This window comes from Macaca thibetana, chromosome 3 (genome assembly GCF_024542745.1).
Source record: "Macaca thibetana thibetana isolate TM-01 chromosome 3, ASM2454274v1, whole genome shotgun sequence".
Taxonomy (NCBI): domain Eukaryota; kingdom Metazoa; phylum Chordata; class Mammalia; order Primates; family Cercopithecidae; genus Macaca; species Macaca thibetana.
Window position 1 is genome coordinate 159,793,333 of NC_065580.1, and position 13,056 is coordinate 159,806,388.

The 13,056-nt window shown below is 50.3% G+C and overlaps 1 protein-coding gene and 1 pseudogene across 2 annotated transcripts in view; one reads left to right on the plus strand and one right to left on the minus strand.

Moving 5' to 3' along the window:
- Nucleotides 1-9,479, plus strand: part of VPS26C (VPS26 endosomal protein sorting factor C) — a 45,072-nt gene extending 35,593 nt beyond the window's left edge. Inside the window, exons 5-8 of the mRNA XM_050784624.1 lie at nucleotides 911-985; nucleotides 4,400-4,550; nucleotides 4,959-5,111; nucleotides 6,972-9,479. Of these exons, the coding sequence (XP_050640581.1) occupies nucleotides 911-985; nucleotides 4,400-4,550; nucleotides 4,959-5,111; nucleotides 6,972-7,054 (462 nt within the window). The 3' untranslated portion in view covers nucleotides 7,055-9,479. The remainder of the gene's footprint in view (nucleotides 1-910; nucleotides 986-4,399; nucleotides 4,551-4,958; nucleotides 5,112-6,971) is intronic.
- Nucleotides 9,480-9,809: 330 nt separating this feature from the next.
- On the minus strand, nucleotides 9,810-11,232 carry LOC126950713 (Down syndrome critical region protein 9-like; annotated as a pseudogene). The gene has a single exon (XR_007724268.1). The product of XR_007724268.1 is annotated as a Down syndrome critical region protein 9-like (transcript).
- Between the last annotated feature and the right edge of the window lie 1,824 nt (nucleotides 11,233-13,056).

A 13,056-nucleotide genomic window follows, 5' to 3' on the forward strand; every position in this document is an offset into this window, starting at 1 on the left:
GTAAGCTTCACTCGGGGGCTCTGGTGCTTGATAATAGGAATCTCCCCGGGGGTCTGAGATTTTACCCTATTTACAAGCTAATAATTTAGCCTCTTACTGTCTCATGGGTGCTGGCAGAAGACAAGAGACTCCTGGGTCAGAGGCAGTCAGTGGCATGAGCATCACGTGTGCATCATTGTCCTTGGCCCGGAGTCCCCCAGCTGAGGCCGCGGGCCAGAGGGACTCCACGTCAGCACATCGGGCAGGACCCTTCCTCCCCCGGCTCTCTGGGTGGTACAGTGGCCCTTCGCATCCCAGCCCCTGGATAAAAGATGCCAGGCAGGCTCTCATGAAGCTCGGCTGTATCGATAGATTCTGAAATGATGTAACGTGGAGGTGATCACTGTTAACTGCTGTTTGGGTAACATTTATACTTATTTGATAGGTATGATTCTTCAGGTAGACAGCTCTATAGCTCAGAGGCTAATAGCAACCTGATGCTCAGCCTCCAGCTCTACCACTGAGCTGAGCAGGTCGCTGAGCTCTCTGCCCCGCTTTCCTCGTCTGTGAAGTGGGACCATCTGGGAGGTGTGAAGAGCCCTTTGGAGGGCCACTGTGCTGAGAGGTTTCAAATAAGTACTTGCCAATAACACTGCTCTGTTCCTTAGATCTGATTTTAAAATTCCAAACCTGAAAGGCACATTGGAGATTAAGACATCCCTCCCCTCATTTTACAGATGGGGAAACTGAGTTTCAGCGAGATGGGGAAATTTGACAGAACTATGTTCGGGACCCAGGCATGCTCCTCTTAGTCCCCCGTGCTTCCTGCACCGCCAGGCTGCCGTTGGGTCATTTTGGAAAGGGACAAGCTGTTTGGCCTGCAGAACTCTTGGCCTTCACCTGCTGATTTCGGTTTCACCTCTCATTTTAGCCTCAGAAGGGGAAATTTACTCCCAGTCCCGTGGACTTCACGATTACGCCTGAAACCTTACAGAACGTCAAAGAGGTAAGACGGCCTGCGCAGACGAATGCTGTGGGTATCTTCCCAGCAGCCAGACCCCACAGACTGGCTGTTGCCGGGGTGGTCTTTATTTGGTAATCACGTCACAGCCAGCAGAGATTCCTGATTATTTGTACCCAAATTACTCAGTATTTTCAATTTGATATCCTTTTTAAGCTCAGAAAAGCAGCTTAAAAGAAGAATGCTTTTTGAAGAGTTCCTCAGGGAGGGGTATTTGACTATTCATTTCACCGTTTTCCCTCAGTTGTACTGCATCACAGGCCCCCAGGATCCCCCGCTGCCCGTGACACAGCCATGTCCCTTTATTTCTCATGGTTAGCCAGGGCCTGCGCCGGCCCCCTGGCCTCTTGTCATCCTCCACAGAGGTTTAGTTGGCAGTTTCTTCCCCTGGCACTCCCACCTGACAGAGGCCGGGCAGCACCTGCTTTTGAAAGACTCTGCAGTGGTGGACGCCTCACGGCCGGGGCAGGTACAGTGAGGACACAGACGCCTGGGCAGTGCCGGCCCAGTCCTCCCACCTCCTGCGTCAGGACAGGGCTGTCTGGCTCTCAGTGGCAGCCCCTGGTGGAGCCTCAGCTGGTCACTCGAGCTGCGCGGTGAACTTGGGCCCGTTCAAAACTCTGCCTGGCCCCGGCCTCCCTGATCTTGCGCTCTCATCTCCTTCCGTGCATTTCCCCTAGACAGTGGAGTCCTGTAGTTCTTCCTGGATGGAACTTTTCATCCTTCCTCTAATTCTTTATTCTGTCTGGACCACAGTGACTAGGATCAAGTTAACTATAAGCTGGGAGGCCTGGGCCCTGGGAGGTCATCGGCCTTGTCCCTCAGAGGCTGGACATGTGTCTTGGGGAGCCTTTCAGACAGGTGAGGGAGGAAAGGCCACTCTCTGTTCTGCACATCTCCCTTCTCCGGCTTCTGAGGGCATGCGACCCCAGTGGGCCACTCAGACTCCTGTCTCCCACCCCTCTCTAGCCTGTCTGCGGAAGCGCTGACCTCAGCGGTAATGTGATTCATTTCTGGACACCGTTTCTTCTTCAGGATAGCTGCTGCTGCCATTACGGCTGCAGGGGCCTTTCATCTCCGTTTCCTGTATTGATTCTGTTTCTCAGGGGTTGGTTCTGCTTGTCGAGTGCGTGTGTCTTTTTCTTGCTTTTGTTTTCCTTAAATGTGTATTGATCCTTGGTTGTCAGTTTACATTTATGAAAGGGGATCTAGTGTGTGCGGTGTTACTGAAGAGGCTGTATCCTTAGCCCCAGTGACAACCTGTTCTCCTGGTCCTCAGCACACACTCGTCAGAGGTGCTCTGCCCTGGGTGTGGCACGTGGCGGGGGTGTTTGTGGGCAGCTTGTCTCCTGAGTCCAGAGGCTCGCTGTCTGCATTGTGGCCGTGAATGACACGGGACACTTGTCCTACCTTGCCCCGAGTCTGCTTTTCCAGGTGGGAGATCCCCTTTGTGGGAAGCTGTGGTGCCAGCCTGTGGCAGCTTCCCCGGTCTGGTGAGCTCACCTGTGACACCCGCCTACTGCCCTTCGCAGGCCCCCGCCTGATGGCAGGCTGACCACATGCCCCCTGAGCGCCCCCGCTCTCACCGGGCCCCCTGCCACCTGGAAGACGGGTGCCCTGAACCCCTGGGAGCCACGCTGTCTGTCCACTTTCTGTCCCACCGAAGCGCTTCACTGGTGGTCCCCACAGGGCGTTCCTTGTGGCTTTTCTAGGTATAGGTTTATTTATAAACATAAAGAACTTTTCTTTTGACAGAACCATTTATGTTTATTGTTGGAAAATAAGAAAATAACACATAAAGCAAATAAAAGAAAATTGCTTATTCACAAAATGCCACTGGTGGCTTTTTGTTTTGCTTTTTAAGTAGAAAAGAGATTTATTGGAAGGATATAAGATAGCGTTACAGGAGCTACAGGGAGGCTGGAGCTCAGACTCAAAGTAGTAGAGGTTTATGTTATTTGTATATGTTAATATCATGTCAGTGGGTGGAGAGGGACAATGATTTTTTAGTCAGTATCTTGAGCTGGATGTTGAAAGCCGTCCTTTTTCATCAGTTGCCTAAAAGCATTTTAATGTGAACTGCTACTGCTTTTTGTTTTTCTACACAAATAGCTTCTCTTAGTTATTTTTAAAATTCTGTCTTGGCCAGGCCCAGTAGTTCATGTCTGTAATCCCAGCACTTTGGGAGGCCAAAGCAGGAGCATCACTTACGGTCAGGAGTTCAAGACCAGCGTGGGCAACATAGTGAGAACCTGTCTCTACAGAAGAAAAATGTAAAAATTAGCTGGGTGTGGTGGCATGCGATCATAGTCCCAGCTACTGGGGAGGCTTAGGCAAGAGGATTGCCTGAGCCCAGGAGGTGAGGCTGCAGTGAGCCATGTACTACAGCCTGGGCAACAGAGCAAGACCCTGTCTCTAAAGATGTTTATAATAAAAATAAATAAACAAAAGCTCCATCTTGAATGTAGACATTTTCAGAGGTCTGTACCTTTGGGGACTGCCAGGTCCAGAGCCCGAGGCTTTTCAGGTCCAGAGCTGTACTGCCTGGTCAGGTGGCCACCAGCCACACATCATCATTGACCCTGTAGACATGGCTGGACCAAGTAGATGAGATGGACGTGTAAATACCAGATTTCAAAGACTCAGGATGAAAAGGAGAATGTAAAACATCATTCATATTTTTGATATTGATTATATGTGGAAGTGATAACACTTTTGATATATTGGTTAATTTTACCTTCCTTTTTAATGTGGCTACTAGAAAATTCTAAATTATATATGTGGCTTCCACTTGCAGCTTGCATCATGTTTCTGTTGAACAGTAGTATGCCAGTCTCCCACGTAACTGAGACTACAGGTGTGCACCAGCCTGCCCTGCTAATTTTTAAAACATTTTTTAGAGATGGGGTCTTGCTGTGTTACGCAGGCTGTTCTTGAACTCCTGGCTTCAAGTGATCCTCCTGCCTTTGCCTCCCAAAGCACTGGGGTTACAGGCTTGAGCCACTGGGCTTGACCGGGACTTTCTGTATTTATTTTTTTTAACCATGTGTGTGTCAGGTTGTCTTGAACACCCTGGCGACTCCCTCAGACTTTTTCGTATCTTATTTCTTGGTAAGAAGGAGCTTTCTAGCTCTGAGTCTAGGCAATTAGGATGGTTCTGAGTCATTCTCTGTACAGGGAGTGTCAGTCAGGTGCCATATGTAGAGAGTTGTTGAATAATTCAGCCTGGTAATGTCCAAGGCTTCAGTACTTTGCTCCTTTCTTCCCGTTTTGTGAGACGGTCCTGGTGGACTGTGTAACCACTACCCAGCTTCGCTTCCAGGTTTTATTTGCACCAAAGTATGGAGCAGTTTCCCCCGCTTCCTGCATTCTGAGGTGTTTGTTTTCATTTTGTTTTAGAGAGCTTTGCTTCCCAAATTTCTCCTTCGAGGACATCTCAACTCAACAAACTGTGTCATCACGCAGCCGCTGACGGGAGAGCTGGTGGTAGAGAGCTCGGAAGCCGCCATCAGAAGCGTGGAGCTGCAGCTGGTGCGCGTGGAGACATGTGGTGAGGGCCGCACCACCAGGCCCTGTGCTTGCCTGTTCCCTCGACTGCCACCCTCGAGTTCCGTGGTTAAGAGGATGCTGGGGGGCCGGGCACAGTGGTGCACCCCTGTAATCCCAGCTACTCGGGAGGCTGAGGTGGGAAGATCATTCGAGGCTGCAGTGAACTGAGATCGCACCATTGCACTCCAGCCTGGGCAACAGAGCAGATCATGACCCTGACTCCAAAAACAGAGAGGATGTCGGGGAAGCAAAAGTAAGAGCGTGGCTGTTCATGGTAGTAACTGCGTGTCTGAGGAAAGTGAGGGGACCCTGGAGGATTCTTGGAGCAGACTGGGGGGTGGTGCCAGTGCAGGGATGGACCCACAGCCTCTGCTGGCCCTGACGGCGTGATGTGGCCTCCCTTCCCCAGGGTGTGCAGAAGGCTATGCCCGCGACGCCACGGAGATTCAGAACATTCAGATCGCCGACGGGGACGTGTGCCGGGGCCTCTCTGTCCCCATCTACATGGTCTTCCCCAGGCTGTTCACCTGCCCGACGCTGGAGACCACTAACTTCAAAGTGGGTAAGTGGCACTCGCCTCCAGCCCTCATGGGCTCATGGGAAGGGCCGCTCAGTGCCAGGGCGTGCTGTGGGCACATAGCTGAGAGCCTGCCGCCCTTTAGTCCCTCAGTGCCAGGGCCTGCTGTGGGTCACACAGCTCAGAGCCTGCTGCCCTTCGTCGCTCAACAAAACCTCGTTAAGGAGCTGCTGTGTCGCACAGGGGACACACCCACAGGCAGTCCTGGTGCTTGTGGAACTTCCACTGTCACACGGGGAAACACACAGACCCATACCAGTGTAGACAAGGGCAGGTGACGCTGAGCTCCATGAAGAAAACTCACATGAGTGAGCACCACGTGGTGTGGCTGCTGAGAGGGTGGCTCCGAATGAAGGTCCAGGGCCAGTGAGAACCCCAGAGTGAGCACTCAGCAGCAGGAAGGCCTTGAGCCCTGCAGCCTAGGGTGCCTCTAGTGAGTTTCCATGAACCTCTGTGTTCGTATTTTAACCATGGGATCTGAATCAGGTCACAGACACCTTTTTATATTCTGCCTTTTCCCCTTAACATTACATCATGAACATTTCCATGTTTTTAACTCTTCCTATAAATATTTTAATGGTACATCCATCTTAATAAGAACCATGTTAATTGGGAGATCACCTGACAGTATGAAGAAGTGGAACAGAGAGACCCAGTAGGAAGGGACAGTGATTCAGAAAGGCTCGGGGACCTCTAGGTTGGAGGTCAGGAGTGAGCACTGCGTCCGCATCCAGAGCAGCACCTCTGTGTGTTCCCCTCCAACTCTGTGCAGTGACCTCAAATGCATGGTCAGGCCCGAGACTGGCACTCACTCGGCCTGGGAAGCATGGTGGCTCCGATGCAGCTGTTTTCCTGCTGAAAGGGAAGCCCCCGCCAGCTCCCTTTCACGCCTACTGGGCGTCCCTCTCTGTCCACTCCAGCCACACCCTCCACCCTCCACCCTCCCGGGGGCACACCAAGAAAGCTGGGGAACCCATTGAAGGGGGTGGTGGCAAGAAGGGCCCAGAGGGCTCTAATGTAGTGACAATAAAGTGAGGAGGGATAGGCCGGGCACTGCTGGTGGCCATCTCTTCTCGTGGCTGATGTTTGGGCAGAGGCGGACAGCCCCACACGAGGATGTTGTCCTGCAGACCCCAGCCACAGGTGGGCACTGACTCCAAGGCCCCTTCTGCAGCTGAGCTGCCACAGTGTGGGGCTCGGCACAGGGTGCCCTCTGCCCACATGGTGCCCTTGCCACCCTCATCACACTGGGGAAGGACATGGCACTTATTTGTCTTCACATGCTTCCTCTTCACACACACCCCTATTGTTGTGATCAACAAGGCTCACCCATAGCAGCTGAAGAGTCGGTGGAGAAGGAAGCCTGTTTGCTGAAAGGTGATGGATGAATAGTATCCAATCTGAAGACTGTTTCTCACTTGGGGATTGGGGACATGGGCCCAGACAGCTGCGGGCCGGTTCACCGTCTGCTTTTTCATTAAGAACCGTGGGAAATGTAAAAATAAGGCAAAGGAATACAAATGAATTGAAAGGGTTCTAGAATATCCTTTTTAGGAAAGCAAAGGGACAGGGAAAGTGTAGCTGGTGAAGCCTGATCACTCATGTTCCAAGATGAGAGGACAAAAATTCACTTAGAGGAAGTTGACAGAGGTAGTCAGACATCAGCATAGTCATCTCCACTGGTTTGGCTGAAAGGTTGGGGTGGTGCTGAGGGGACAGCAGTGAAACCCACCCGCAGCGGGTGTTCCTTCGCCGATGGAGCTTCCTGCGCCTGCAGTGGTGGTGGCATGTGGTTCTGCTGCTCGGTGACCGTGAGCATAAACCCACTCTCTTTTCTCATCTCAGAATTTGAGGTTAACATCGTGGTGCTTCTTCACCCTGACCACCTCATCACGGAGAACTTCCCGCTGAAGCTCTGCAGGATATAGCCCGGAGGAGGGAAGCACAGAAAACGGGAGTGGCCGTCTGGAAATCCAGCTGGTTATCCAAATCCTAAGGGGAGCTACAGCCAGCGGCATATACTTGTTTTTGTGATTCTTCTGTATCAGAAATGAAACAGACCCTCAAATTAACTTTCCTTCCTCGTTTCTTGAGGCTTCTGCTTCCAACAGGCACCTCTAATCAGACCTTTTCTTTGAAATTCAAGATTTCTTAATGCTATTTGCAAGACCATTTCACAGAAAACATTGACTGTGGCTCTTGCCTTCTATGTTCCTTTTTAGGTAGAAACAATTGTGACAGCAGTTTGAGCTTTGCTGGAGAGTGGGATCATGGGGACAAAATGAAACCTCTCTCCAACTTGCTAATAGATGTAGCCGGGGACTCCCCATAGCAAAGGGTCTGTTGGCATCCAGGATGGCTGCAGGTACACTCGATGGTCAGGAAGTTTGCAGATACTCGCCAAGGCGGAGCGCAAAGTGCTAGCCACTGGAAATGCATGACTTCTTTCTACCCCTACTCTATTCTGTAGGTTTTTTTTGTTTTTGTTTTTTGAGACGGAGTCTCTTTCACCCAGGCTGGAGTGCAGTGGCGTGATCTGGGCTCACTGCAGCCTCTGCCTCCCAGGTTCAAGCAACTGTCCTGCCTCAGCCTCCTGCGTAGCTGGGATTACAGGTGACTGCCACAATGCCCGGCTAGTTTTTGTATTTTTAGTAGAGACAGGGTTTCACCATCTTGGCCAGGCTGGTCTTGAACTCCTGACCTTGTGATCCGTCCGCCTTGGCCTCCCAAAGTGCTGGAATTACAGGCATGAGCCAATACACCCAGCCTCTGTAGTTCTTTTCTTTTTTTTTGAGACGGAGTCTCGCTGTGTCGCCCAGGCTGGAGTGCAGTGGCCGGATCTCAGCTCACTGCAAGCTCCGCCTCCCGGGTTTACGCCATTCTCCTGCCTCAGCCTCCCGAGTAGCTGGGACTACAGGTGCCCGCCACCTCGCCCGGCTAGTTTTTTGTATTTTTAGTAGAGACGGGGTTTCACCATATTAGCCAGGATGGTCTCGATCTCCTGACCTCGTGATCCGCCCGTCTCGGCCTCCCAAAGTGCTGGGATTACAGGCTTGAGCCACCGCGCCCGGCCTCTGTAGTTCTTTTCACAACATTTTTCGTTGTAACTTTAAAATGTTTGGGCAACTGGAAAAGTGTTCCTTGCTTTCATGGGGGGATTTGGCTGGTGCTGAAGTGTTTCTGAAATCTCAAGAACTGCCATAAAATCTCACGCTGCCATTTCCCTGAACATATACATATATATATATAGAGAGAGAGAGAGAGAGTTTTCCAAACTGTCGCCTAGGCTGAGCGCACTGGCGGGATCACAGCTCACTGCAGCTTCAACCTCCCTGGCTCAAGCCATCCCTCCCCTCAGCCTCCTGAGTAGCTGAGACTACAGGTGAGTGCCACCACACTCAGCTAATTTTTAAATTTTTTTGTAGACGGGTCTCCCTACGTTGCCCAGGCTGGTCTTGAACTCCTAGACTCAAGTGTTCCTCCTGTCTTGGCCTCCCAAAGTGCTGAGGTTACAGGTGTGAGCCACTGTGCCCAACAGTTTCCCAAGTTACATAAGGGGAAAACATGGATGTTTGCTACTGTTGTTACTGGGTAGGTTCTGAACGGCAGAGACCCATGTGCAGGGCGGGCTGGTGAAGGCCCCTCTCCCCAAGGTGGTAGCAGGAAAAGGTCCTTGACTTGATGAACTTGGTCTGCCTCTGAGCCACTGGAGGAAGCTGTGTTTTGAGCTAGGGTTTTTTGGCCTAAAGCCAGCATTTCCTCAGTTTCCCTTTGTGGTTTAAAGGATATGGTCTGCTGCAATACATTTCTTCCTTCAGATCCTGCCACTGTTTTGTTGGCCCACAACTAATAGGACCTCAAAATAAGCCATGCTGCTTTGCATACACACTAGCCTTCCTTTGTACTCTTCATTCTGGATGGGCTTGGGCAAAACAGGCTCAGGCCAAAGGCCTCCCAAGCTGTACTTCCACTATCCTGCAACCGTGTTTGGTCACATGATGCCAAGGGTAAACAAGCTTGATTTAGGCACTGCTTTATCCAAGGGCTTCACCCGTGAAATTAATAAAACTTTCCTGAGTCACTTGAAACTTGGTTCCCATAAAATACATTTCTGGTTTATAAATCTCCTTTTATGCTCACATGACATTATTAATTATCTATCCTTGATGACGTGTTTAAACTGAGTAGCAGAAAACAGAGGCCACACTTTCTGGGAAATTTTAAAGGAAGAAACCATTTTTAATGAGATGAAAATATTTAATGAATTTAAAAAGCTAATGACAATTCTGAGAAAAGGTTTGGGATGTATATTGCTATGTAACTTCTTTAATAAACTGATTTTATGGATATAAATATGATGACTGCTTTCCTTAGAGAATAATTATTACCTGAAGCGCTTCCAGACAATGTGGCTATATTTATCATTTCATTCAACACTAAGTGGCCCAAAGAAAGGCCTCAGGCCAGTCACTCCCTTCCACTTCTTGGTCTGACCTCTCCATGGTCTCTAACTAAGCAAAATTTACGTTTGGCTACCTTGGGCTGCAACTGCCCCATTCTTGCCCGGGCTTGCTGGAGTTGGGGTTGTCCACGGTCAGAGGTTCAGAGTTGTCAAATTCTCCAATTAGAGCAAGAGATGAGGAAAGGAAGGGGAGACGAAGGAAAGAGGCTGTGAACAATGAATCTAAAACAGTATTTTCTTTTGGGAAATGCCCGTTTTGGCAGGAATACATTTTGGCTCAGCTGTGCTGTGAGTTCGGAGGAAAAGTAGGGAGGTGTGGAAAGCCCAGGGCTTCATGCAGAGTAGACATCAGGAACCCACCTGCTCTGGAGTCTTGGTGGGCAAGGGGAAGGAACCTTCCAGTCCATTTCTATCCTCACCATAATTCCTGGGTACAAATCCGAATTACCTTTTCAAAAAACTGGGGGCTGAGGTTACCTCCACATGCTAACGCTGATTCAGGGCGGTAGCAGATGCCAGTGTTCTCAGTTCCTTCCTGCTTCCGCTTCCTGTTCAGGGACAGGGCGGCATTTTTCCAGCCTCTTGGGCTGTAGGCGTGATCCCGTGCCCGAGCACTGTAGCGCGTGACCGGGAGGGCGGGGCGCGCCTGCGCAGCATACCCGGGAGGACGGACCGCGCCTGCGCAGCATACACGGCGCCCTCGCCCTCGCCCTGGCGGGAGGAGGCGGATCCCCAGCGCGGTGAGTTACACGACGGACGTGGATCGTCTATAGGCTGCTGGACTGCCGGGGTCTGGGCTCCCCAGCCCGGGGACCCCACCCTGGAGCTGGTGACGGGGAGGGGAATCCCCGCTCGGGCGCCCGGGACTCGCGCGGAGCCTGCGTGTGCGAGAGTTCACAGGGCAAATGCTGCCCATCCTCGGCGTCCGGGCGTGGCTTCAAAAGCCTGAGGCCGGATGGTGCTGACCCCGCACAACCTGGCGCCCCTGTAGCTGCTGGAGCGGTTGACTCAGAATGGAAGGAAACGGTGGGGTGTGCGTTACTCGGTGGTGATAGAAAAGAGGCGGCAGCTTAGCGCCAAGAATAAATGACCGCGGGAATCCCTGCCCTTAGGCGCACGTCTTGGCATGAGAGCTGTAACGGGGCGGCAGGCTGGGCGCCAGGGGGCCTGGACTGCTGTCCGGTGGCGGTCCCCGAATATCCTGGGCTCTTCCGGGAAGTGCTGCTCCAGTGAGGCCGGAGCCTCCCCCTACGGAGGAAGTGATGTGATGCGCGTTGCTCTGCTCAAAGGAGCGCCATTCCCCTGGTTTCGCCTTGCTGAAGTTTCAGTAGATACCAGCTATTGATTTTGGTCTGAGAGTCGCAGCCATGTGAACATTAGTGTTACTCTGGGTCAGGCCGTCTTCTAAGTGCTGTATGTTACCTTGTTATAGCGACCTTGTGAGGAGGGAAGTGTTAGTAGCATTAGAAGTCTGGGGAAAAAAATCCATCTTGCCAGGCGCTTGTCCATCCCTCCGCGCACCTCTCCACCGTTCCATCCCAGGCGAGCAGTCTGTAACGTGGTGCAGTTTTACCTGCTGTGCAGCCCATTCTTCATCTTGCTTCATTTGGGTTTTACTTTGCTGTGTCATTGACAAGCTTTTCTATGCATTTGCTCCCATGTATGCATCACAGGTTGGCTGTGTCACCTCATGTTGAGACGTCCCAAGGGCTCTGTTACCTTTTTCATGGTTTGAATTGTTACGTCACCCTGGCGTTCTTGAACAAAGAATTGGACAAAACACACAAAGCAAGGAAAGAAGGAAGCAACAAAAGCAGAGACTTATTAAAAATGAAAGTACACCCCACAGGGTGGGAGCAGCCCATGAGGCTCAAGGGCCCGGTTACAGAGTTTTCTGGGATTTAAATACGCTGTAGAGGTTTCCCATTGGTTACTTGGTGCACACCCTATGTAAATGAAGTAGTGGACCATACTCAGTCTGATTGGTTGCAGGAGAGGACCAACCAGAGGCTGAAGTGAAGTTATAAAGCTATACCCTATGCATCTGATTAGTTGCAGAACGCAACCAATCAGAGATTGAAGTTACAAAGTTATACTCCTATGTAAATAAAGTCTTGACCTGTGAACAGCTTCATTGGCTGTGGGAGGGGACCAATCAGAGGTACTGAGAGTTTCTTATCTGCCACGTGGAAAAAGGGGGGTTGCAAAGGGAGTAGCTTCTGGTCCTTTTGTTACTTGGATGTGGAAAGTTGGGGTTTTCCTTTTGATTTAGTTTTAGGAAGTCGGCGTGAATCGGCCTTGGGTTTACTGCCTCAGAATGGTCTCAGTTTTGATCAGCTGAGTCAAACGAAAATTAGGTCCTGAGACTAACGCAGTCATCTGCAGCTGGATCCAGTTTAGGAAGCAGGTTGAGTGATTAAAGGACCAGAAAGTCTGATCTAATTATATTCTAGGACTGATTTCTTCTATGTAGAGTAAAAATACCGGGGTATGTTCCAGACCTGTTCAAAGCACTGAAATGTCCTTTAGTGAGTGACCTCACAGTACCTTCTGAGGGGTGTTTATTATTCCTATCTCACAGCTGAGCGGGCTGAGGCACAGAGAAACTGACCTGCCTAAGCCACGTAGCTCTGTTGATTCTTGGCCTGATATTCCCCCAACTTACTACAACCAACAAGAATTACAGTAGATCGCCATTGCTCTGCCATGGGTAAGACCTCATTGATGGGGACACGATCAGTTCTTCGTGAACCATTACTATTGAAGCCACCATTCATTGTTTCCAGCAGGTTTTCAAAAAGGTATAATAAGGTTTTATGCAAAGAAATCGGTTTTCATTGTGAGATCTACCCAAGCTACCTCATTTTGGGACTCCAAAGAAGAGTAGATATTAAAAACTTACAAAGCAGAACAGTTGCCCGGAAAAAATGCTCTATGAAGGTAAGGTCTTCTTTCGAATATAAACATTTCTGCAACCTAAAGGCTGTCAAAACTAGCCACTTTGGTAGGGAGGAAAAAAAATCATACATGTGAGTCGAAGAGGTGGAGGGAGAATAAGCCTCCAGGGTCAGTATCTTCTCCACTATGGCCACTGAAAGTTATTCATATTTGAGACCATCTTAAGTGGCTACAGTGGTCAGAGAATGTGACATTACTAAGAAACAGAAGGGCACCTAATTTGTAGAATCAAAGCGGATCCAGCTATCCTCACACAAAATGCAGTCAAATTATTAGAGTATATCACTCAAAAGATGTGGAAAGGCAGACTGAGGAATTAAAACTCAGCAAGGATCCCCTGTGCTTTACTGTGAATGTCACTGGTAAGATGGGAATTCCTTGGATAGACCCCCATCCAGGTTGCCAGAATTGACTTTGTGGGGCTTTTCACGTCCAACCCCAGCCAGTCTCCTTATAGTCTTGTGTATAACATACAAAAGACATATGCTGTGGAGGTTTTAAGTACTTAGA